This window comes from Aphis gossypii, chromosome 2 (genome assembly GCF_020184175.1).
Source record: "Aphis gossypii isolate Hap1 chromosome 2, ASM2018417v2, whole genome shotgun sequence".
Classification (NCBI taxonomy): Eukaryota; Metazoa; Arthropoda; class Insecta; order Hemiptera; family Aphididae; genus Aphis; species Aphis gossypii.
The window spans coordinates 20,759,578-20,781,918 of record NC_065531.1 but is presented as its reverse complement, the minus strand read 5'-3'; the positions used below and the strand labels follow the sequence as shown (position 1 = coordinate 20,781,918).

The 22,341-nt window shown below is 26.8% G+C and overlaps 1 protein-coding gene across 6 annotated transcripts in view; it reads right to left on the bottom strand.

Annotated features, from left to right (window-relative positions):
* The window catches only part of LOC114132624 (uncharacterized), a 39,423-nt gene extending 17,526 nt beyond the window's left edge, over positions 1-21,897 (bottom strand). For 2 of the 6 annotated variants that reach the window (XM_050200504.1, XM_050200503.1), the window contains exons 1-13: positions 21,720-21,895; positions 21,277-21,336; positions 19,047-19,091; positions 17,707-17,721; positions 13,191-13,259; positions 11,112-11,147; positions 9,959-9,991; positions 9,103-9,180; positions 7,587-7,619; positions 6,936-6,989; positions 5,990-6,022; positions 2,036-2,068; positions 363-422 (exon numbers count right to left, since the gene is read on the bottom strand). In XM_050200504.1, the coding sequence (XP_050056461.1) occupies positions 363-422; positions 2,036-2,068; positions 5,990-6,022; positions 6,936-6,989; positions 7,587-7,619; positions 9,103-9,180; positions 9,959-9,991; positions 11,112-11,147; positions 13,191-13,259; positions 17,707-17,721; positions 19,047-19,091; positions 21,277-21,336; positions 21,720-21,888 (718 nt within the window). In that variant the 5' untranslated portion in view covers positions 21,889-21,895. Of the gene's footprint in view, positions 1-362; positions 423-2,035; positions 2,069-5,989; positions 6,023-6,935; positions 6,990-7,586; positions 7,620-9,102; positions 9,181-9,958; positions 9,992-11,111; positions 11,148-13,190; positions 13,260-17,706; positions 17,722-19,046; positions 19,092-21,276; positions 21,337-21,719 lie in introns of all 6 variants that reach the window. The other 4 variants (XM_050200505.1, XM_050200507.1, XM_050200506.1 and 1 more) reach the window with 4 other exon arrangements.
* Positions 21,898-22,341: the final 444 nt, after the last annotated feature.

Genomic DNA, 22,341 nt, shown 5'->3' with positions numbered 1-22,341 from the left:
CGCTCAACTGCCTTTTTGAATGGTCGAACTAATTCGTTGTGTTTATCGAATACATTTTAAAATTCAACAACAATTATTCATTTATTGTTGGTATTGAATTGACAATATCGATGAACTTTTATATCTGTAGTGGTTCATAAAGAACAAACGGACATAGTACATTCGCGTTTATATAAATAAATTTGTTCTATTTTAATTATATATCTAAGTAAAAATGTTATATTTTACTGCTAACATATTAACATATTTCTAACAACTGTTATATTTATAGGTACTCAATTTTTGTAAATTGAGTTTATTGAGTTTATTAACCAAAAACTAATAAACAAATGTATTAAGAATATAACTTTTCAAACACTTACTTAAGCATATCATTAAGTTTTGATACAACTCTATAAAAGTTCGTAAGCAATAATTTTTAGCTAAAATAAAAATGTAAGTTATTATTAGTTACGCAAACTAGGCAAATTAAAATATATTTTTTGTAAATTAATAAAGGATATGATTTAGTATTATATTATGACAATAAAAACCCTTCGTAAACTACGTATGAAAATGGCGAAGTAAAAAAAAATATTCGATCTTTAAGCACTATATAAAGATGTGATATCATAAATTAGTGCTAAGTATATTGAATTTAAGTAAGCTTAAACATCTAATTTCTAAAGTTTAACGATAACCTATTGTTATTTGAGGTACATATTACTGAACCCATCAATAATGATAATTTATATACTGTACGATAGCGAATTGCTTGAACGATAATGATAAAAATATTTAATATACTCATTATTCAGCCTCTAATATACATGGTTAAGCGTTTTATATGTTGTACCTATGTACCTACGAATATATATATAGAAACTTTACATATATTTTTAATAATACTAGTATTTTAAGCCAACAGTCATTTTATTATTCAATTTTAAGCGATCTCAATCCTACTCCAAAAAAAGTAAAACGTTCTCAATCATACTATAACTGAAAAAAAAATATGTTAAAAGGAGAACCTTGTGGTAATCTATTATCCAAAGTAAAATAATTTCATGTCTAATCTCTAATTTTGAATTCAATTAATTTTAGGCCTAGGGAATTGTGTAAATTTTTTTCTTATCATATTTTTATGTGTATTCCATTTTTGTTTTAGTTAATCGATTACTTTGTATCACCAAACAGTATAGTGCTTTTTGTAAATGTAAGACAATTAGGATCTGTTAGCGCTTTATTGTTTAAATTTGTATTTCAAGCCTAAACATGTTAATGCCGTTAGTTGTGATTTGTATGTTATCAGTTTATGTGACAAAAATATGTACTCACAAGTCACAGTTGTGTTATCAGTACGAGGAGTGAAAATAAGCTCCTGCGCCCGACAAATCAGCTTTGCGATACGTTGCCATTATTCATATGATAAAGACCGTTTTCGTGTATTCATAAAAGTTTGGTTATGTTTCGGTGAATTTCATCAAGTCATTATGCTCAGAATCACCGTAAGTTTTATAGTTTTTGCATATTTTCAGTTTGTATAGGTTAGATTGGTTACACAGTTTTCGTAACTTTGTTCAGTCAAGTCATTAGTTAGCACATAAAGTCCGATGAAGCACAGTGGCTCGTTCTTTTTTTCTTTTTTTTATATAAATATAATTAATATAATATAACAATAAGGGAGCTAAAAATTAAACAATTTGTTTATATATAATTGAATTTAATCTCTTCTGTGGTTTAAACATATGATGGTACTAACACTTATAGAGTGTTACAAAAGATAGATGTTACGTTTTAATTTAAAATGATAAAATATTTAGAATAACACTTTATCGATTCACTAGAAATATTCATCAGTTTTAAAAAATATATATAAATTTAATTGGCAACTTAACAATAATGACTTAGTTTCGTTAAGTGAACCATTTTGAACCAATAATATTTAACCTATTATAATCCAAATGATCTATAAACAAAATATCTGTTGAAATCTTTGAATTATTATTTATACAATTCGAACAAATTGTAATTTCAAACAATATTAAACACTTACTTTCAACTACCGGATCTCGATAATCGCTTAAAGCTAAATTTAAAATCATTTATTCCGTAATTTTGTTAAATAATAATTATACATATAAATGTATAAATTCAAAATAAATAGTAGGTCAATTTGTAGTGATATCACCATTGTGAATCGGGTTAAATATGAGTTTAGTTATGAAAGATAGGTATGAAGTGAGATTAGGCACTTGAAATGTTGAAACATTAACAAGCAGAAGTAAAGAACTAGCAGAAGTATTGAAGAGAAGGAAGTAAATATTTATTATGTGCAGGAAACAAAGTGGAAAGGAGAGAAAGTAAAAGAAATGGGAGAGGGCTATACGATAATATATTCAGGTTGGATAAGTATTAGGAATAGTATTGAAGTTATATTTGATAAGGAGATAAAAATTAAGGCAGTCAGCGTAGGAAGGAAAGTAATAGAATTAAAGTAAAATTGGTATATGAGAAGAAAGTATTAAACGTAAAAATGCGTACCCACCACAAGTAGAATATGAAGAAAGAGAAAAGGAAAAGTTTAGATTAGAGATGGATGAGATGATGCGAGGAATATCAAGAAATGAAAATGCTGTGATTGGGGATAATATGTAGAGACAAGTGGGTCATTGAGAGGGTAGAGTATGAAAATGTGATTGGAGGGCGTAGATTTGGCGAGAGGAATGAGACTGGAGAAAAAATTTGGATTTTGTAGCAACTTATGTGTCATTGCAGAAGCGAGTCACACGGGAAACTGCCAGTATCATTTCGTGATCTTATGGTTGCCAAAATTATTGAAATGAGAATAGTTTTGCTTGTGCCTTCCGGCGCATCCAGAAAATACAATCCACTGCTGTTTTTCTATTATTTGTTCCCATGGCAATAAATATTATTATAATTGTTTTAATAATTTCTTTCACGCTTATTATTATTATAATTGAAACTAGTAACCATCTATAAACAAAAATTTCCATCTTAAATCTCAAAATGTCTGTTTAAGCACTTCCGGTGCTATCTTTTAAGTTTTACCAAATCATACATAGAGAAAAAAATTTCATCAAGATCGGTCCAGTAGTTTCAAAGTTCATCCCGGACAATTACTGTGACACGAGACTTTTATATATTTTTATATATTATAATATAGAGGATATAATAAATGCTATATGTAATATTATGACATATAAAAATAGAAAAAATAAGTCACACATAGATCATTAGCAAAGGAAGTTGATGGTGAAACCAAAAGTAGTTTACCAGAAAAATATTTAATTTGGAGGTGAGATGAAGAGATTCCGACTAGTATAGCAAGTAAAAAATTCAAAATTAAGGTATGGCAGAAATGCAGGAAGAAAAATTATTAGATAAAGTATAAAAATGCATATAAAATAGTGAAGAGCAAAGCGAAAATAAGCAAAGCAAAGCTTAAAAAGTATGATAAGTTATATGAGCGTCTAAGAACACAGTAAGGAGATAAAAATATTTATAGACTGGCTAAGGTGTTAAAAAATTGATCCAGGTGCTTTCAAAATGTCTGCCGTCTGGTGTATAAAAATCTAGGATAAGAGGGTTTAAACACTTTAAACAAAAGACAATTATGTGAAAAAGAGATAGATCGAGAGATTACTGAACGAAGAGGATTCAAAAAAAGCTTTAGAGTATTTCATAGAATGAAGGATTATTTTATCTACTCAGTAAGGAAAAAGTGAATTTTGTGATGAAGGCGATCAAAATGAAAAAAGGGGTAGGACCAGATTGAGTTTCTGTAGTGGTGTGGACAATTGTAGGAAATTGGAAACATAGGAGGGTTGAAAGATCTTTTTAATAATATTCCAATAGAGAAGAAAATATTGCCAGAGTATTGGTGAAAGAGTTTTATTATGCCCATATTTAAAGGAAAAAGAGATATCCAAAAATTTGGGATCTATAAAAGAAAATAGTTTATGAGTCATATTATAATGATTTGGGAAAAGATTATAGAGATGAGAATAAGAATTGAGACATCAATATCAGAAAATGAGTTTGATATTATGCCAGGAAAATCGACAATGGAGACATTATTTTTGGACTAGACAACTAGTAGAGAAGTACAGGGAAAAAGGATAAAAACGGCTTTCATAAATTTAGAATATGTAGCACTAAAAAATAGTACTTATAAAGTAACTAAGTTTTAAAGTGGGCATAAAAGAGAAAAAAAGGTCGCAATAATGTATATAGATTTGATTCAGGACATGTATGAAGGACCGAGTAGTAGTGTCGAGAGTCTGTAAGAGTAACATACTATTTTAAAGTAGGTGTAGATGTTCATCAGAGGTAAGATTTAAGCTCTTACTTGTTTTTTGTGGTAATGGATGAAGTTACAAAAAAGATACAGGACAAAATACCATGGTGTATGATATCATTTTGAAAGGAATGAATCTGGAAGATGTTAAAAATAGGTTGGATGAGTAAAGGTTAGCCCTTAATGAAAAGGATTGAGAGTTAGTAGAAATAAAACAGAGTATAGAGAGAATGAATTTGGGTGAAGAGACCAATAAGTTGAAGGGATGAGCAGATGAATCAAAATTGGTGGTGATTTGATAGGTGAAGTCGAGAGTTTAACATTTTTAGGATCATTTGTACAAAAGAACAAGAGCTTTTGCATGGATGTAAAACTTAGGATTAAGTGCGGGTGAATGAAATGAAGAGAAGCGTTGGGTGAGTTATGTGATAAGAAAATTCCAATGAGACTGAAAGGTAAATTTTGCAAGAGTGCAGTGATACCCACTACGCTATATAGCTCGGAGTGTTGGATAGTTAACAGGAGAATAGAACAGAGTATGAGTGTCGTGGAATGAGAATGCATAGATCATAGGATCCCATCCTATGATCCGCGAGCCACACTTACAAAATTTAAAAATATTTTATTTTCCTTTGAGGTATAACTCAAATACTGACAATCCTGTATAGTACGTTGATAATGTATACATTTATATTATACAGTGAAATCTATGTTATTATTTCAACCGATAATACAATATTTAGGATAATAAAAGGGGTTATATTATATTATTCTAAAGTATGTGATAAAAATTGTTTCTTCTTTTTAAGAAAAATAAGGTATAAAATTTAAGTGGCCCATATCGTACCAAAAGTTTTCCAAGTGGTCCGTAGAACCAAAAAAGTTAGGAACCACTAGCTTAGGGGGATGAGTGGAGTGACAAAAGAAGATAGAATAAAGAATGAATACGTAAGTACGTGAGCACCTATAGGTAGTATTTTTGTAAAGATAATTTGGGCTTGTGATGAGGCGAGAGGAAACAAAAACAGTAAGAGTGATTATGAAAATCAACGTTAAAGAGGAAAGAGGAAGTGGAAAATCAAAAAAGAGATAGTTGGATACTATTACTGTACAATTCAATGTTTTCAGCCGTTAAAATCACTTCACTTTCAAACTGACCATCTTAACGTTTATTGATTAGCATCATTTGACGACAAATTAAAAACGTTTTGTGAAATTGAGATTTTAATAGTTAATTCCACATTCTTGATCACTGATTTTTGGAGTAATAGTCGCTTTCAATATGGCCGACAATATTTCTAGAAGGCCATAAGAGCTAGGTATTTTCTTGACGAGTTTTTATTTTGGTTTAATCTATTCTGTGGTCTAAACATATCACTGTACCTACTATCACTTATAGAACATAACAAAAGATTATGTTACGATTTAGTTAAAAATTACCAATTATTTAGAATAACACTTTATCGATTCACAAGAAATATTCATCAGTTTTAAAAAAAAATATATAAATTTAATTGTCAACTTAACAATAATGACTTAGTTTTGTTAAGTGAACCATTTTGAACCAATAATATTTAACCTATTAAAATCCAAATTATCTATAAACAAAATATCTATTGGCATCATTAAATTATTATTTATGCAATTTGAACGAATTTATTGTAATTTCAAACAAAATTAAACACTTACATTCAGTTACCGAATCAGTATAATCCTTTAAAGCTAAATTTAAAATCATTTATTTCGTAAGTTTGTTAAATAATAATTATACCTATAAATGTATATTATTCAAAATAATTAGTAGGTAACTTTACGATTAACGTATTTTTTACATATCATAGGTACTTATTTTATTTAAAATAACTAATGTGATCAAAATGCATAACAATTTTAAACAAAATAAAAAATAACAGTTCTTTATAGGACAAATTAGAAAACGTAAAATTAAATTAACACAAGAAAAATAAATGGAACAATTAACAAAACAAAAAAATGAAAAATAATCTAAACTAATATTTCTAACATAACGTTCTAAAAAAAAAGAAATATGTAAATAAATTGTTTCATTCATTAATATTTAACCGTCGTTAAATTGATCAACTCTATATAATATTATGTTTTATAGTTTTTAAGCTATTGCATAGCTTTTATCGCAGGCGTGGTGACTGAAAATATATTTTCGTAACGAAAAAGCGTGACCGTTACCCGTTATTGTTACCATGGTTACCGAAAATAAAATAATAATAATAATAATCGTTATCATTTATTTATTATTTAGTTTAATATTATTCACTGTTATCTACCAACAAAACAAATGCATTTTGTCAAATCTTGAGATATGCGGTGTTGCAGTTTCAGCGACGATATACAGTATAATAATAAAAATAATATAATAATATAATAATATTATATTATATTATTATTATTATTTTTTTTATTAAATTTTATTAACTTCTTATTTCGTGTTAATATGTAATACTGCAATAGCTTTATCGCGGCAGTCCCCGAGTGCCACTTGACTTTTTTTTTACATTATTTTTTAATATTTAATTATTAAATACAACAGTCAAGTGTGTTTTTAGTAACATTATAATATAAGTGCAATCTAAAATAGAAATTTAAATAGATTATTTACCTGATTCAGATTGTTCAATATAGGACTTTGGTTTTTGAGCAATTCGATTTTGATCTAAACATTTCAGTCGTGTTAATTTATAATACTTAAAATACTTATTACTCATTGAATATAGGAGACACGACTTTAAAAAATGTATAATAAGTCTTATAGTTACAATTTTAGTTTTGTGATAAGCTGGGTAATAACAATGTTTGCGAAATTGGTACCACTCATTTGGTATTTAGATAGTTTAATGGTCTTATTATAAAAGCGTAAAAAACTATGAAAGCAAATTTCTCGAATGTCTAGCAATCGATAATTATTCATTAACCAATGTAAGTAATCGATATCCAACTGTTTAATCCGCCTGCGAAAAATTGTCCCGCAGCATAAAGTGTTTGTGTGTTGTACTCACTGAGTCAACTTAGTTTTAAATACAATGTATAGCTATTTTTTAATTTTATAGACAACGAACTGTCCACGATTTAACCGAATTATTAGAACAAGAGGATATAGATAATACTATTATGAACGATATTACTGACATATTTATAAAATTATAAACAAAAATCAATAAATCATAAATAAAATCTCAATTAAAATCTTTGAATTTTTATTTATACAATTTAAACGAATTTATTGTAATTTTAAACAAAATTAAACACTTACTTGCGACATCCGGGCTATGAGATTCTTGTAAAGCTAAATTAAAAATCAATTATTTTTTAAGTTTGTTAAATAATAATAATAGATATAAATGTATATTATACAAAATAATTAGTAGATAATTTTATGTTAAACATATTTTTCACATATCACACTTTTTTTATTCAAAATAATTAAAGTGATCAAAGTGCATAGGTTAAGTTAAACATAAAAAATAACAGTTCCTTCTAGGATAATTAGAAAATAATATAATAATATAAAATCAACACAAGAAAAATAAATGGGACAATATACAAAACAAAAAAATGAACCCAATGTTCTAAAAAAAAAAAAATATCCAAATAAATTCTATAATTCCCTCTAAATTTAATCCAATAAATTAACATTATTACATTCTTTCGATTATACTATAATTTTAACTTTTCTTGAATTTTACTTAACTAATAAGGATTTTTTATGATTTGAATAATTTTTACGTTTTATAGGAATATAATCTATTTAATGCTCACGTTATAATGGTATTAAATCCAATCCTAACCTTTTTCATATTAATTTAATTGTCTTTCAGTGGCTCAACTTTTTATATGTTTTATAGTTTTTATATTATTTTCAAATATTTAATTATTAAATACAACAGTAAAGTGTTTTTATACCTTCTCACATTTCCTTAAAGAATAATATGAAAGGAGTCAGAAATAATCGTGAATAAACATTAGTTTTGTTTTCATACTCCTCTTGGTGTTTTTACTGTCGTATTCGCTATTTTTTTTGTGATTTATTCTTCAGGTTCAGTTAGAGATGTTTTGTGTATGATCCGGATCAATGATCATATTAGTATTTTTTTTAGTATGAATTATTATTATTATTACAGATCCCGCACCACATTACGTACTATCCGCTCTAAAAGTAGGTAGTGTACAGCCAAATTATTGGTAAGCCTGCTGGAATTTTTGCGTTATTTTATAATATTACTGTTGTTTTTTTTATATAATCGCATATGCAAATTATTATTATTGTTGTTGCGAATATTTTTCATAGCCGTATGGCGTATACTGTATAAACAAATTGTTTGGCACATTATTTGTTTTTGTTTGTACACAACATTATTTATTTAAACTATTCTCAGTCACACAGTTAAGTTACCAAAGTCACAAACAAAAATTATTATTTTTACTAGATGTTACTCTTTTAAATGTAAGCCTTCAAAACCTCATTTTTCGATAAATAAAAAAGAATATTTGATATCAGATTCACCTAGATTATATGAATCAAAATTGTTAATAGTTATATTGTTAGTGAAATCTAATGTCCTATAGAATTTGGAAAGCATTGTATACCTACACAAAATGATTAATATTAATTCATCGAAACTAATTTATTTACATTAATAATAAAATAAACTCAAAATATTACTAATTATGTCCGCAATAAAAACGTTTAAGTATAATTGAAAGATTTGTGCTATTATAATATAATTCCAATCTCCAATCTAAAATAGAAACTTAAATAGGTAATTAACCTGTTTCAATGTTTTCCATTGCTGGTTTTGTAGAAGTTGGTAAAGGCTCCTCTTGAGCATTTTGATCTTCTTTAAAACCTTACAATCGTGTTTATTTATTAATACTTAACATACTCAATACTCATTAATCATTGAATATTCAATAAAATTATTTAAGTACACAACAATGAGAGATAAATGATTATTATTAGTTATGTTCCTGGTATGAGATTTACTTATTATATATTTAAAAATATTTAATTATGATGATGCATTCTTAATTATATATATAAACTATCAGCCCATATAATTGGCTGTAAGTGAGTAGGTACCCTAGGTCGGAAACACGACTTTAAAAAAAATATAATAAGTCTTATAGTTACAATTTTAGTTTTGTGATAAGCTGGGTAATAACAATGTTTGCGAAATTGGTACCACTCATTTGGTATTTAGATAGTTTAATGGTCTTGTTATAAAAGCGTAAAAAACTATGAAAGCAAATTTCTCGAATGTCTAGCAATCGATAATTATTCATTAACCAATGTAAGTAATCGATATCCAACTGTTTAATCCGCCTGCGAAAAATTGTCCCGCAGCATAAAGTGTTTGTGTGTTGTACTCACTGAGTCAACTTAGTTTTAAATACAATGTATAGCTATTTTTTAATTTTATAGACAACGAACTGTCCACGATTTAACCGAATTATTAGAACAAGAGGATATAGATAATACTATTATGAACGATATTACTGACATATTTATAAAATTATAAACAAAAATCAATAAATCATAAATAAAATCTCAATTAAAATCTTTGAATTTTTATTTATACAATTTAAACGAATTTATTGTAATTTTAAACAAAATTAAACACTTACTTGCGACATCCGGGCTATGAGATTCTTGTAAAGCTAAATTAAAAATCAATTATTTTTTAAGTTTGTTAAATAATAATAATAGATATAAATGTATATTATACAAAATAATTAGTAGATAATTTTATGTTAAACATATTTTTCACATATCACACTTTTTTTATTCAAAATAATTAAAGTGATCAAAGTGCATAGGTTAAGTTAAACATAAAAAATAACAGTTCCTTCTAGGATAATTATTATTAGGATAATTTGTCCCGCAGCGTAGTGTGTTTGTGTAATGTAGTTACTGATGAAAATCAATTTAAACACACTAAGCCTTCCATCACCAAATTGATTCAAAATTTACTTCCCAATACTAATCATCAATAAAAAAAAAAAAAATATACATTTAATATCGTTAGCAATTTATTGTTTGCTTGGGTCGAAAAATATGTACCTATTTATATAATATTTATATTAAAACATAAATATCGTAAACTATAAAAAATATAATATATTGCATTTTTAATAATTAAGTAATAGTTTATTATTTTTATTTTATAAAACATTTAAGCTTTTTAGTGTGTTTTAATTGTGAGTCACTGCAATTCATTTGCAATGTATTTAACTCGCCAAAGTTATTCAAATACACTCCCTTAACGCGATGTAATAGTGTAATACTACAAACAATTAATATGTATATCTAAATTTAATAATATATTTGAAAAAATCTTAAACTCGTGTATTTATCATATAAAAGAAAGTAGTTGATTTAATTTTCAATAACACAAAAAAAAAAAAAAATGAAAATGAAAATAATCCGGACGGCCATGCAAACTATTATGTGGTCTACACGACTACACATATGGTACTATCACATACAGATTTTTGTAAAAGATTTATGTCACATTTAAATTTTAGTTTAAAAATCATCGAATACTCGTATTTAGAATAACACTTTATCGATTCATGAGCAATGTTCATCAGTTGTTAAAAAAAAATATTCACAACTTAACAATAATGACTTAGTTTAGTTTAGTGAACCAATGTGAACCAATAATGTTTACGCTATTATAATCCAAATGATCTTTAGACAAAACCTTTATTGAAATCTTTAAATTATTATTTAAAAAATACATACGAATTAAAATTTCAAACGAAATTAAAAACTTACCTTTTAAAAATTTCTCTTCATTATACTCTCCTGGATCTAAATTTAAAATCAATTATTTTGTAAGGTTGTTAAAATAAGGTTGTTAAATAGGTAATAATTATACATATAAATGTATAATATTCAAAATAATAATTATTAGTAGGCAACTTAACGTTTGACGTATTTTTCACATAACACATTTATTTTATTTATAATAATTAATGTGATCAAGGCGCATAAGCTTTTGAAATTAACATAAAAAAATAATAGTTCCCTATAGGATATTTAGAAAATTAAAAATTGAAACCAACACAGGAAAATAAATGGAAAAGTATAAGACGCAAAAAAATTAAAAATAGTCACAACTAATTTATCTAAGATAATGTTCTAAAAACAAGAAATAGGTATTGTAATAAATAATAAATAAATTGTTTCATTCGATCTAAATTTAACCTAACAAATTAACATCAATAGATTCTTATAATTATATACCAAAATGTTCACTGTTCACGACTTGTATTTAACATTTAATAAGATTTCTTTGTGTTTGAATTTTTACATTTTATATGATTATAAGAATATAAACTACAGTGGAGCCCGCCTCGATAACTTGAATCCGGCGATTGTAAACCGCGCCCAAAATACAGGTAAACACAAAATCACACATGTGAACTGCGCCCGAGATTTTATCAAGTGTAAAAAGGTGAAATGTAAACTGCGCCTGGGTAAAATTTAAAAAATCAAGATTTGCAAAATTATCTTTAGTGTATACTTAATTCATTACAGCCATATATGAATAATTGAAAATAAAATATAATTAGAAATTGAAAAAAAATATAAAGTAAAATAATTACAAATATTACAAACAATAAAATATTTTGAATACACATATTCATTAATTGGAGTTTGACTACTATTATATTTATTAATAACATTTTTTGTAACTTTTCTCGTTTTTTTTTTTTTTTGTTTTAGAATTTTGGTATTTAAAGGGTTCATTTATACTATTTAGTATGATATAGGTATAATTCTATTTAAATTTCTTTTAACTTATTTCTATGAACATGAACATTTTTGGATAACGTGTTGGTATTTCTTGACATTTAGTATAGATAAAATTTCTAAAACTTCTAATTACAAAAAGAAAGGTCATTTGGCACAATTTGCGTATACCCCTCGAATCCGTTGGGGTGAAGAAAAAATTCGACTTACAAAATGTGTGTAAAATATATATTGTAAGGTGTAGCCAAGGCATTCCTTCCAGTTATCGAAGTTATTAATGATCACGTTGTAATGGTACAAAATCTAATTCTAATGTTTCAGATATTAACTGTCGTTCAATAGATCAAATTTGTATAGGTATGTCTATTATTTTTAAATATTTGATTATTGAATACAAGTATTAATTGTTTATAGGTTAACCTCCTTACACTTAACTTCTACCTATATGAGAAGAATGATAAGATATACTCCAATTTAATAAAAAAATATATCTTAACCTTTTGTAAGCCACATTTTTAATTTACGTGTATCACATAATAAATTACCTAATGTTTTTAAAGTAGCTATAAAGTTAACTTAAATAAAAAAGTTTCCACCTTAGCTTTCAATAATTATCGTCCAATAACCCAATGTCAGTTAGCTCAAACATAACAAAAATATTTGTAAAAATCGTAAAACCAAAAGTAATATTTTTTTTAGAATCAAAAAATCTATTTTTTTTTTTATATAACTTTGGTATTAGACCTAATAAAAACATTAACCGAACCATAGCTAATGTGACAAAGCTTATCTACGCTATAAAACTAACCTAACTTTAAAGAAAGGAAAAATTGTGCTATAATTTATTTAGATCTAGCTAAAGCCTTCGATGCCATAGATCAGGATAAACTTCTAAGTAAAAATGAGATATAGGTAAAACATTTAAAGAAATGTTAAAACACACTGAACAATCAACTCAAAATTATTTTTCTCGTGAGATGGGTTTTTTTTTTTTAATTTTCTTTTAGTAGGATGATTTATAATTATGTTTTGTATAAAATATTTAACAATAATTAATCATTTCATTAAATATGCAATAAACTACGAGTATTTACTTACGTTTACAATAGTTGTCTATTTTGTCCAGTTTTTTTTTTAGTGATTCATCAGATATTGATATTAGAATTCCTGAACAAATAAGAATATTCATATTATACATTAATATGTAGGTAAAATTAATATAATAATGTATTGACAAATATTTTATACATTTTATGCTTTACGTAAGACATAAATATAAATATTAAAATATTTTATTGTATATTACATAATTAATAATCAATATAATTTATCGAATAATTAACAGTATCATATCATTCGTATCTATGTACAGTGTTGCACATATTGACGAAAAAAATAATTTTTATCTGCATAAAAAATTAAAAACACAAGTTTCTTATGTTACGTCCCGACCGGTTGATACATACATCAACGCGCGGAATGAATACGTCGTCTAGTTCAGTGTAGGTATATTAAAATGTTTATTAAAATAATAATAAGTTGCACGAATACAATAATATAAGCTTAATATTAAATACGAGTTTTGAGCGGTGTTGCGATCTGACTCCAAATACTGATATCAAGACTGTGAGTGGTGTTACGACCTGCCTCAGAATGTCTGTGATATCCCTAGACCCTAATCGTCTAACGGGCTCTTGTCTCGGTATTCTTTTTGTATGATTTGTCATAAAAGAGAGGATGGCGACTCCGTCATCCGAGGGTCCTGAAAAGACTGCTTGTGTATTCTTATACACGAGATTCTTATCGAAGAGATATCGAGTTTTGATTATTTATCAAAGGCACGTATGTTTCTACTTTAATTGTTAAATTATTGTATTAATAAGATATTCCACACTCTCGTGTCTTGTACTCACATGCCTGTATTAATTATTTTCTATATAGATGTGTCATCACACCACCTTATATGTAATATCAGTACGGACAGTACGGAGTTCGTAACACTTAATAAACTGATTAAATACGTTCATGTTCATGTGTGAGTATAATAAACCTGTAGCTGTTATATATATATATCAGAAATTTATTCTTTTAATGGGTAATAAATAATCTGCTTCGGATGAAAAATGTGGAGCTTAAGGATTTTACGATCGGAACATGGAATGTGTGAACATTGAATAGGTTGAACGATATTGCAGGCTGGACATCATTGCGATTCAAGAAGTTAGTTGACCGTGAAAAGAAAGCTTAAAAATTTTAAATTGGACGGTATTCCACAGTGGACACCAAGTGGTTGTTGACTTCATTGTGGATGACAAGATATTATCTAGAGTCATAAAGTTAAAGGCGATAAATAACATAATCATCTATATTGAACTGGAATGCCGATGGTTTAATGTAGTATTAATTAATGGGTATGCTCCAACTGAAAATAAAGAAAATAAGGTAAAAAATATACGAGTGCTTTACAAATAAGCCATGGATAATGCGTGCGACTTGATACCCAGCAACAAATTGAAGATCCTACTAAGGAATTTTAATGCAGAAATAGGGCAAGAAATAATAAACAGACCAATAATTGCGAAAGAAAATCTACGTAGAGTCTCAAACGATAATGGTACAAAATTAAATTAGAGAATATTGCTATGACTAGAAATATGGTAGTAAGTAGCACAAAATTCATAATAAAGATAGGTATACATAAACGAACTTGGGTTGAATATCAGAACAAATAAAGAACCAAATAGACCATATTATAGTTGATTGACGAATCAAAAGAAGCATACAGGTTAATGATCAAAACACGAAATACTTAATAACATCTCGAAGAGAACACATTCAATATTCGAAAGTAGTTTGAGACTTATCCTTCAAAAGTGTATCAAACTTTAAATACCGATTACTGATTAGTAGCTAGATATAAATCAACAAGCTTATACCCACGAAAAAATTACTAGAAGAATAATGGCTGGAAATAAATGCTATTTCGCTTTGTACTACTATTTAAGTCAATATAACTATCCAAAAATACGAAACTAAGATTTTATAAAGTACTTATTAGGCCAAATACAAAGTCAAAAAAGTGGGCAAGTGAGTACCGCTCTGCTGTACATTAGGTGCCGTATGGATCATTATTATATATTATAGGAGTGTTAAATTTGAATCCAATGATAGTTATCATTGTATACGAAAAACGATTCTGAACGAAGATGATTTGTCAGCCTAGGATATAATTTCTAGTGGTTGGTAAAAAAGGTGGTTTAAAAAAACCAGCTTATATTAAAAAATATTTTGAAAATTAAATCACGTAAAGAAAACGCGAATCTTAATAACTGGTAAAATTTTCAAGTATCTACGACTTATACTTTTTGAATAATAACAAATATTTAAAATCGTTTGAGGATAAATCGTTATCGTTACGCTATTTCGTTAAAATTTAAAATTCAAACGCACTTAAAATTTTTCTTATAATGATGCTTCGAGTTTTCTCTATAGATACTTGAAGGTAAACTTATGGAAAACTTAGTGTTGTAGTTTTAATCCTTAGTTATAAACACAAAAAATTTTATGATTTTTCAGCTTCAAATATTTCGCAAATATTCATAATTTTGACGAATTTTCGTCAAAATTTGAACTTCAAATGCTAATAAAAAAAAATTGTGCCTATGTATTCTTATAATTTTTCAATCACTATAAGAATAACATATGAGGATCTTTGTATTAAATTTTCAAGTATTTTGATAGGGCCAAAAAAATTTTATCGACACTTCAAAAATATTTTTTCAGAAAAATTGAAAATTTCAGTTGTCTATAAATAGCTCAAAAAAAGTCAAAATATTTTGAAATTTAAATCACGTAAAGAAAACGCGAATCTTAATAACTGGTAAAATTTTCAAGTATCTACGACTTATACTTTTTGAATAATAACAAATATCAAAAATCGTTTGAGGCTAAACTGTTATTTAACGCGGTTTTTGTAAAAATTTAAATTTCAAACACTCATAAAATTTTTTTGCCTGAATCCGGTAGAGTTTTTTTTACAGATATTTGAAGAAAAATGTATGGAGAACCTTGTACCAAATTTTCAAAACTTAGTTATAAAAGAAAAAAATTTTATGATTTTTCAACTTCAAAATTACTTGCAAATTTTCGCGTTTTCGACAGATTTCGTAAAAATTTGAACTAAAAACGCTTATAAAAAAAAATTGTGACTAACGATTTTTAATTTTTTTTAGCTACATTAAAAACAACTCATAAGGAACCTTGTATTAAATTTTCAAAACTTTTTGGTCATCCAAAATTTTTTATCGACACTTTAAAAAAAATTTTTCAAAAAAATCGAAAATTTCAGTGGTCTATAAATAACTCAAAAAAAGTCAAAATTTTTTGAAAATTTAACTATATACGGATACCACTGACATTAACATTTGGTGAAAATTTCAAGTATTTTCAGTGATTAGTTTTTGAATTACAACCATAAAAAAAAATCGATTTGGTCGAAAACTGGTTTTGCTTAAAAATTGCCGTTTTTCCGTCATTTTTTTTTTGTTTTTCTCGATTTTTTTGAAAACTGTTGGAAAATGTTAACTTTTTACCTCTATAATGCACCAAGGATATTCACTTTTACATCGGAAACCACCCCCATAGTTTGAAATTGGATCATTATTTCGACTAGTTATGCTGTACACAGATACAAAAAAAAAAAAAAAAAAAAAAAAAAAAACACACATCATTGTAAAATCAATACATTCATCACTTCGTTCAGAATCTAAAAAAAACAAAGCCGGATGAAAAGAGATTGTAAGCGTTTGAAAGAAAAATACCACCTAAAAACAAATTCAGAGCCAAAAGATATATTCAATGAACCAAACATAAGTGGAAGTTCTTAAAAGCAGACTGATGGCCACGCATAGAGAGTAGAGGCTAAAATAGTGCATGAGATCACACACAATATAGAAGCCATACAAAAAACGACGGATATGACGACCAATACAACGGTGGATTGAGCGAGGTATAGAGAAGACCACAAGCTCCTGAAAATAAAAGAAGGAGAACAACTGGTGAATGACTAAGGTATGAAGAGGTGTAGTGGAAGCGGAGATGGACCTACAAAGCTCGGAATAAGTCATAAAACAAAAATAAAAAATAAAAAAAAAAAACAGGTAATAAATAACTATACGAGTATTTATCAATTGTTGATTCTTGAATAATATAATCGTCAAGTTTTGTATAATATGTCTTATTCGGGATAAATTTTTTCCAATCAGTAATCACTATTGTAATAAATAATAATTATATAATAGTTTCTATCATTGCGTAAAAATCCTTGTGTGTATCTCTAATTCGAACACATAATTACATAAATATTATATTTTTACATTTTTTTTTATAAAATAAACATAATTAAACCTTTCACATGTTTACTGGCTAAATAGCTAATTTAATATTATGTACCTAATACATTTTACTAAAATGAGTAGGTAATTATTAAAGATAACATAAAATAGTGCCTAGTAAGAATAATTAGAAAAAATAATTATTGGTAGTCTCCAAAAATTGTTATTGTAGTTAAATCATTTTTAGCATATTTTAAAATATTATTTGATATCATACTTACGCTTGACATCTAAATCTATAAATAATACATATAAATAAGTGGATCATAAATGATATAAATAATTTTATTTATTATTATTATTTCTTTATTGAAAGATACAAAACTATTTAATATTAAATGTGTGGTATACTTAGGCTACAATATTAATAGTGATACAATTGACTTTCCATAAGACCATAAATAAAGCAAAATATAATTAATATCGTAAATAGTTTTTACCTACACTTAATTATCAACTAAAATACCATACTTCCTAATTGCCACAAGTATATTATTATCAAGTAATAACAATCATAAAGAAGTTTTAGGAACATAGTTAGTTAGAAAACTAGATTTAGTTTAGATTAACTCAAAAATTTAAACATTCCAACAAATAAGGCTAATCTGTTGTTATTAGATCGATTTTATAATTAATGTTAGTTGGATATAAGGTTATTCTTAAAAGAATAGTTTAGTAATGAAAAACATTTAGAATTATTATTTAAAGAGTTAGGTATGTAAGTTGTGTATGAAATCGAATATTTATGAAAATGTTTGTATAAATGTTAATAAAAATTCCAAGTAATTTATAGCTCTTTATATTTGAATTAAAACATAAGTAATACGAAATTTGAAAATTAATTTTAAGAAATATAGTTATCAATTAGAAGAAAATACAAGTATTCTGGTCTTCTAGATAATAATTCGAAATGTCAGCTGGTTGAAGGCACTTTACAATATGGCAAAAACTCTGTAATACGAATTTATTTTATTATTAGGTATGTAACAGTTCAAATAAATTTATCATAGCAGTTATAAATATCCTAATTTATTTACATACTCGTAATCAAACAACTAACGACCATAAAATATTATCTTAAATTTAATTAATATTTTTCGACCTAAATCATATCAGATTACTAAAATAAACCTCTGCAATAGGTACTGTGTACACTATACAGTTGTTGAAATTATATGTGTATAACGTAGTCAGTCAGTTTGAATATTATGGATCCCGTAAATCCGATGAGTTTATCGCTCATCGATAATAAGAAGTGATTGTATGATTCCAGTAGTTGCGGCTGGTAAAAAAAAAAGATTACCTACGTTTTTATATCTCAGCTTTTACGCATTCAACTTACTACATTGACACTTTTACTATAATAATAAATAATAAATACGACAATGCATGTATGTAATACAATTTTTCATCTCTCTTTAGTTCGAAGTATTTATTTTTACCCTAGATTATTCAAACATTAAATCAAAAACCTCTATAAATCAAATGCTTAGCTCAGTCTCCTAAATTTTGAACTATCGAGTTACAGTTGATTAAGTTTAACAATTGATTATTAACTTACTATATTTTGTGACATAAAATTCAAAAACGGTCAATTTCATTTCATCTGAAAACATAACAACTACTGCTTAAAGTACATAGTATGCAATTTTGATTGTTTTCTTAATTTATTTTACTATAGTCAAATTACAATTTACAAGCACAAGCGTTGATACAGTAGTTAAACAATACATTAATATGGTGATTAATTAGTCACAAGAGACGTCGAAGATATGTTAATTGAAGTAATACCTATAACGATGAATTACAAATAATAATAATTAATAATGTAAAACGGATACTGAACTGGTTGATCTACGGTGTATGCCTATGAATAGTCGATTCTACATTCTAAAGCACTACTTTTTTTTATTTTGCTTATCTACTTGCTCGTTGCGTATCCGTATTGTTGAATAAGACCAGTAAAATACTTTTAAATCACTAATTATGCATTTGTATTAAATGCAGTCCTTGCAATGGTAATAATTATTAAAAGCACAAACGTTGAAATCTACTAAATATTTCAATAAAAAATTTAATGTAAAAGCGTTTCAACATATTATGGTTATTTAATAGTGCTGAACATCTATTTCGAATGGTGAATCAGTTTAAATATGAATAATCAACGTGTATAATAGAAAGTTGGGTTAGTTACACAATTTATAACTCAAGAACGGCTGGACCAATTTTGATGATACCTAATTTGTTAGATTCATCTCAGCCCCAAATAGCAGAATTACTATTCAAGTATCGAAAAAATATAGAAATTAATTATTGTATTGCCGATACTACAGTATATATTTTTGCAACAAACAATTGCCACGATCCAAATTATCTAATCTTTTTCAACAAAGCCATAATAAAATTAGGCTCCATGAACACAGACATGAATAAGATCAATCAGTTAAAACGTATGTACTCCTGTTGAATTAAGGGTGGATCCATGGGGCACTGAGGGATAGTGCCACCCTCGTTGGAAAAAAGTAATCCTAAAAAAATTTTGGTGAGGGGCTTTATCTATATTATATAAATTTTCCTATAAAATGCCCCGACCGTAAATACATGCTAGATCCGCCATTGTGTTGAATCTACAACAAAAGGAAGTATATAATACATTGACAATTGATGTTGAAAATGGTGGCTTATGTTTCTTGGATACTTCATGTGGAAACCAATAAACAACTGACAATATGTAACATTATACACAATCCGGAATGACAAAAGGTTTAGTAGCGTCTAAAATAATCATATGGAAATTACGCACAATGGCGCACAAACACGCATTGCAAGAAATTGACAGAACATTGAAAGATCTGTGCAAAGACTTGAGATGATTTTGAGGCTCAATCATTTTACCGTCTGGCGATTTTCACCAAATACTGCCAGTCATTCCAAAATCAACTGTTGCTGATGAAATAAACACTTGCCTCAAATCATCAAATCTGTAGTGCTATGTGAAGAAACGTCAGATGTCACTGATGTCAGCAAACATAGAAGTTGCTTTGCTGACCGATCCATCTACTCAAGATTCTTCCAACCAATTGCTAATTGTTGGCAATGATCTTGTTTCTATCGACGAATCGAGCATTTAATTACATTTCCACCATATTTTTGCAATATTATCTCATCGAAAGATGAGTTTAACAACAAAGTATTCCCAAACATCATTGCTAACTAGGTACAAAAGTAACGAATGATTGAGTGAGTGCGCCATTTTAACTGCTAAGAATAAATATGCGGATGACCTAAAATACTTTATAATTCAAAATCAAATCGTCAGTACTCTGCATTTATTGATTGTGTAACAAACGAAGACGAAGCCACCAACTATCCAACTGAGTTTTTAAACTCTTTGGATGTGCCTGGCTTACCACCGCAAAATTGACAACTGAAGGTGGGCTCGGTAGTCATCATGCATCGAAATCTAAACCAAACAAATATATGCAATGAAACGCGTTTGATGATAAGAAAACTGGTGATCTATGTGATTCACGCTACGATCTCTCTTCTACTTTATCGTTGTTCGATTTCGAACGTCGTGACTTTCATGCAATTATATTATTGCATTGATATCTACTAAATATTTTAATAATAAATTATACATAAAAGCGTTGCTACATATTAAGATTATTTTAAACAATACCAAATTATTATATCAAATAAAAAAAAAAAATTGAAGTATGATATAAATATATAATAAAATTGGTTAATATTCAAATAAAATGTATTAATAAAATCTATAAAAGTCTTACTGATTTCTTTACTTCTATTAAAATAATCATCATAATTTTTATCATAAGCGTTGACATATTCTGGAAAGTTAACAAAACATAAGTTACCTACTATTTAACGCATAGATTAATTAATTTTATCTTAAACGATAGTGTTTAAAGACATTTCAAGAATATTATTTAGGTCTGCTAATATAGCAGTAATCTTATAGTGTACTATAATATTATTAATCATAGTTTTGTATGAAAAAAAAAATCATTTATATTTTATATATTTAAGTTATTCATGTAAAAATTTGAAAACGAAATTTTATATAATTTGAAATCTTAAAGTAACTACTACATTACGTAAATAAATCAATACATAATATGTAGATTTAATGAATATTAAAAAGTATAATATAACTTACAAGTACGTATAATGTTTTTCGCTTTATGAGATAATGATTTATTTAAATACTTACGAAATAATAATGTTGATTTTTTTGCTGACGAATTATTAAAAAAGATTATCATCATTAAAATAATGATAGAAATATTCAAAATGTTGGCTAATGGAATAAAATTCATTTTTTTTAAATTAAATAAATGTATGTCTTGAAGTTTTTCTAGCAAATAGTCGATTAAAAACATTTTTATAAATTTTCAATACCTACTTCAATAATTATGATGCAGCTTTTTCAAACTTTTATAACATATGATTACACATTGCAATACCTATATTATTGACATTTTAGTACAACATATTATGTTTTTAACACGCATAGTTTAATACAACAAACTACATATAGACCACGGGTTCTCAACCTTTTCAGGTTCACGCCCCCATTCGAACTGTTGTAAGAATTCACGCCCCCCTCACTACTATAAGATTGACGTATGCATAACATTTATATGTGAATATATATAAATATATGGATATATAATATATATGTTATAATTTACTTTAATGCTGGTTAATGGATTAATATGAGGTTATGAGGTAATATGGGTTTTATTATTATTAAATGAATTTATTTGCATAAGTAAGAAAAAAAAAATTTTCCAACTTTTTCACGCCCCCCCCTGAAATTTTGTCACGCCTCC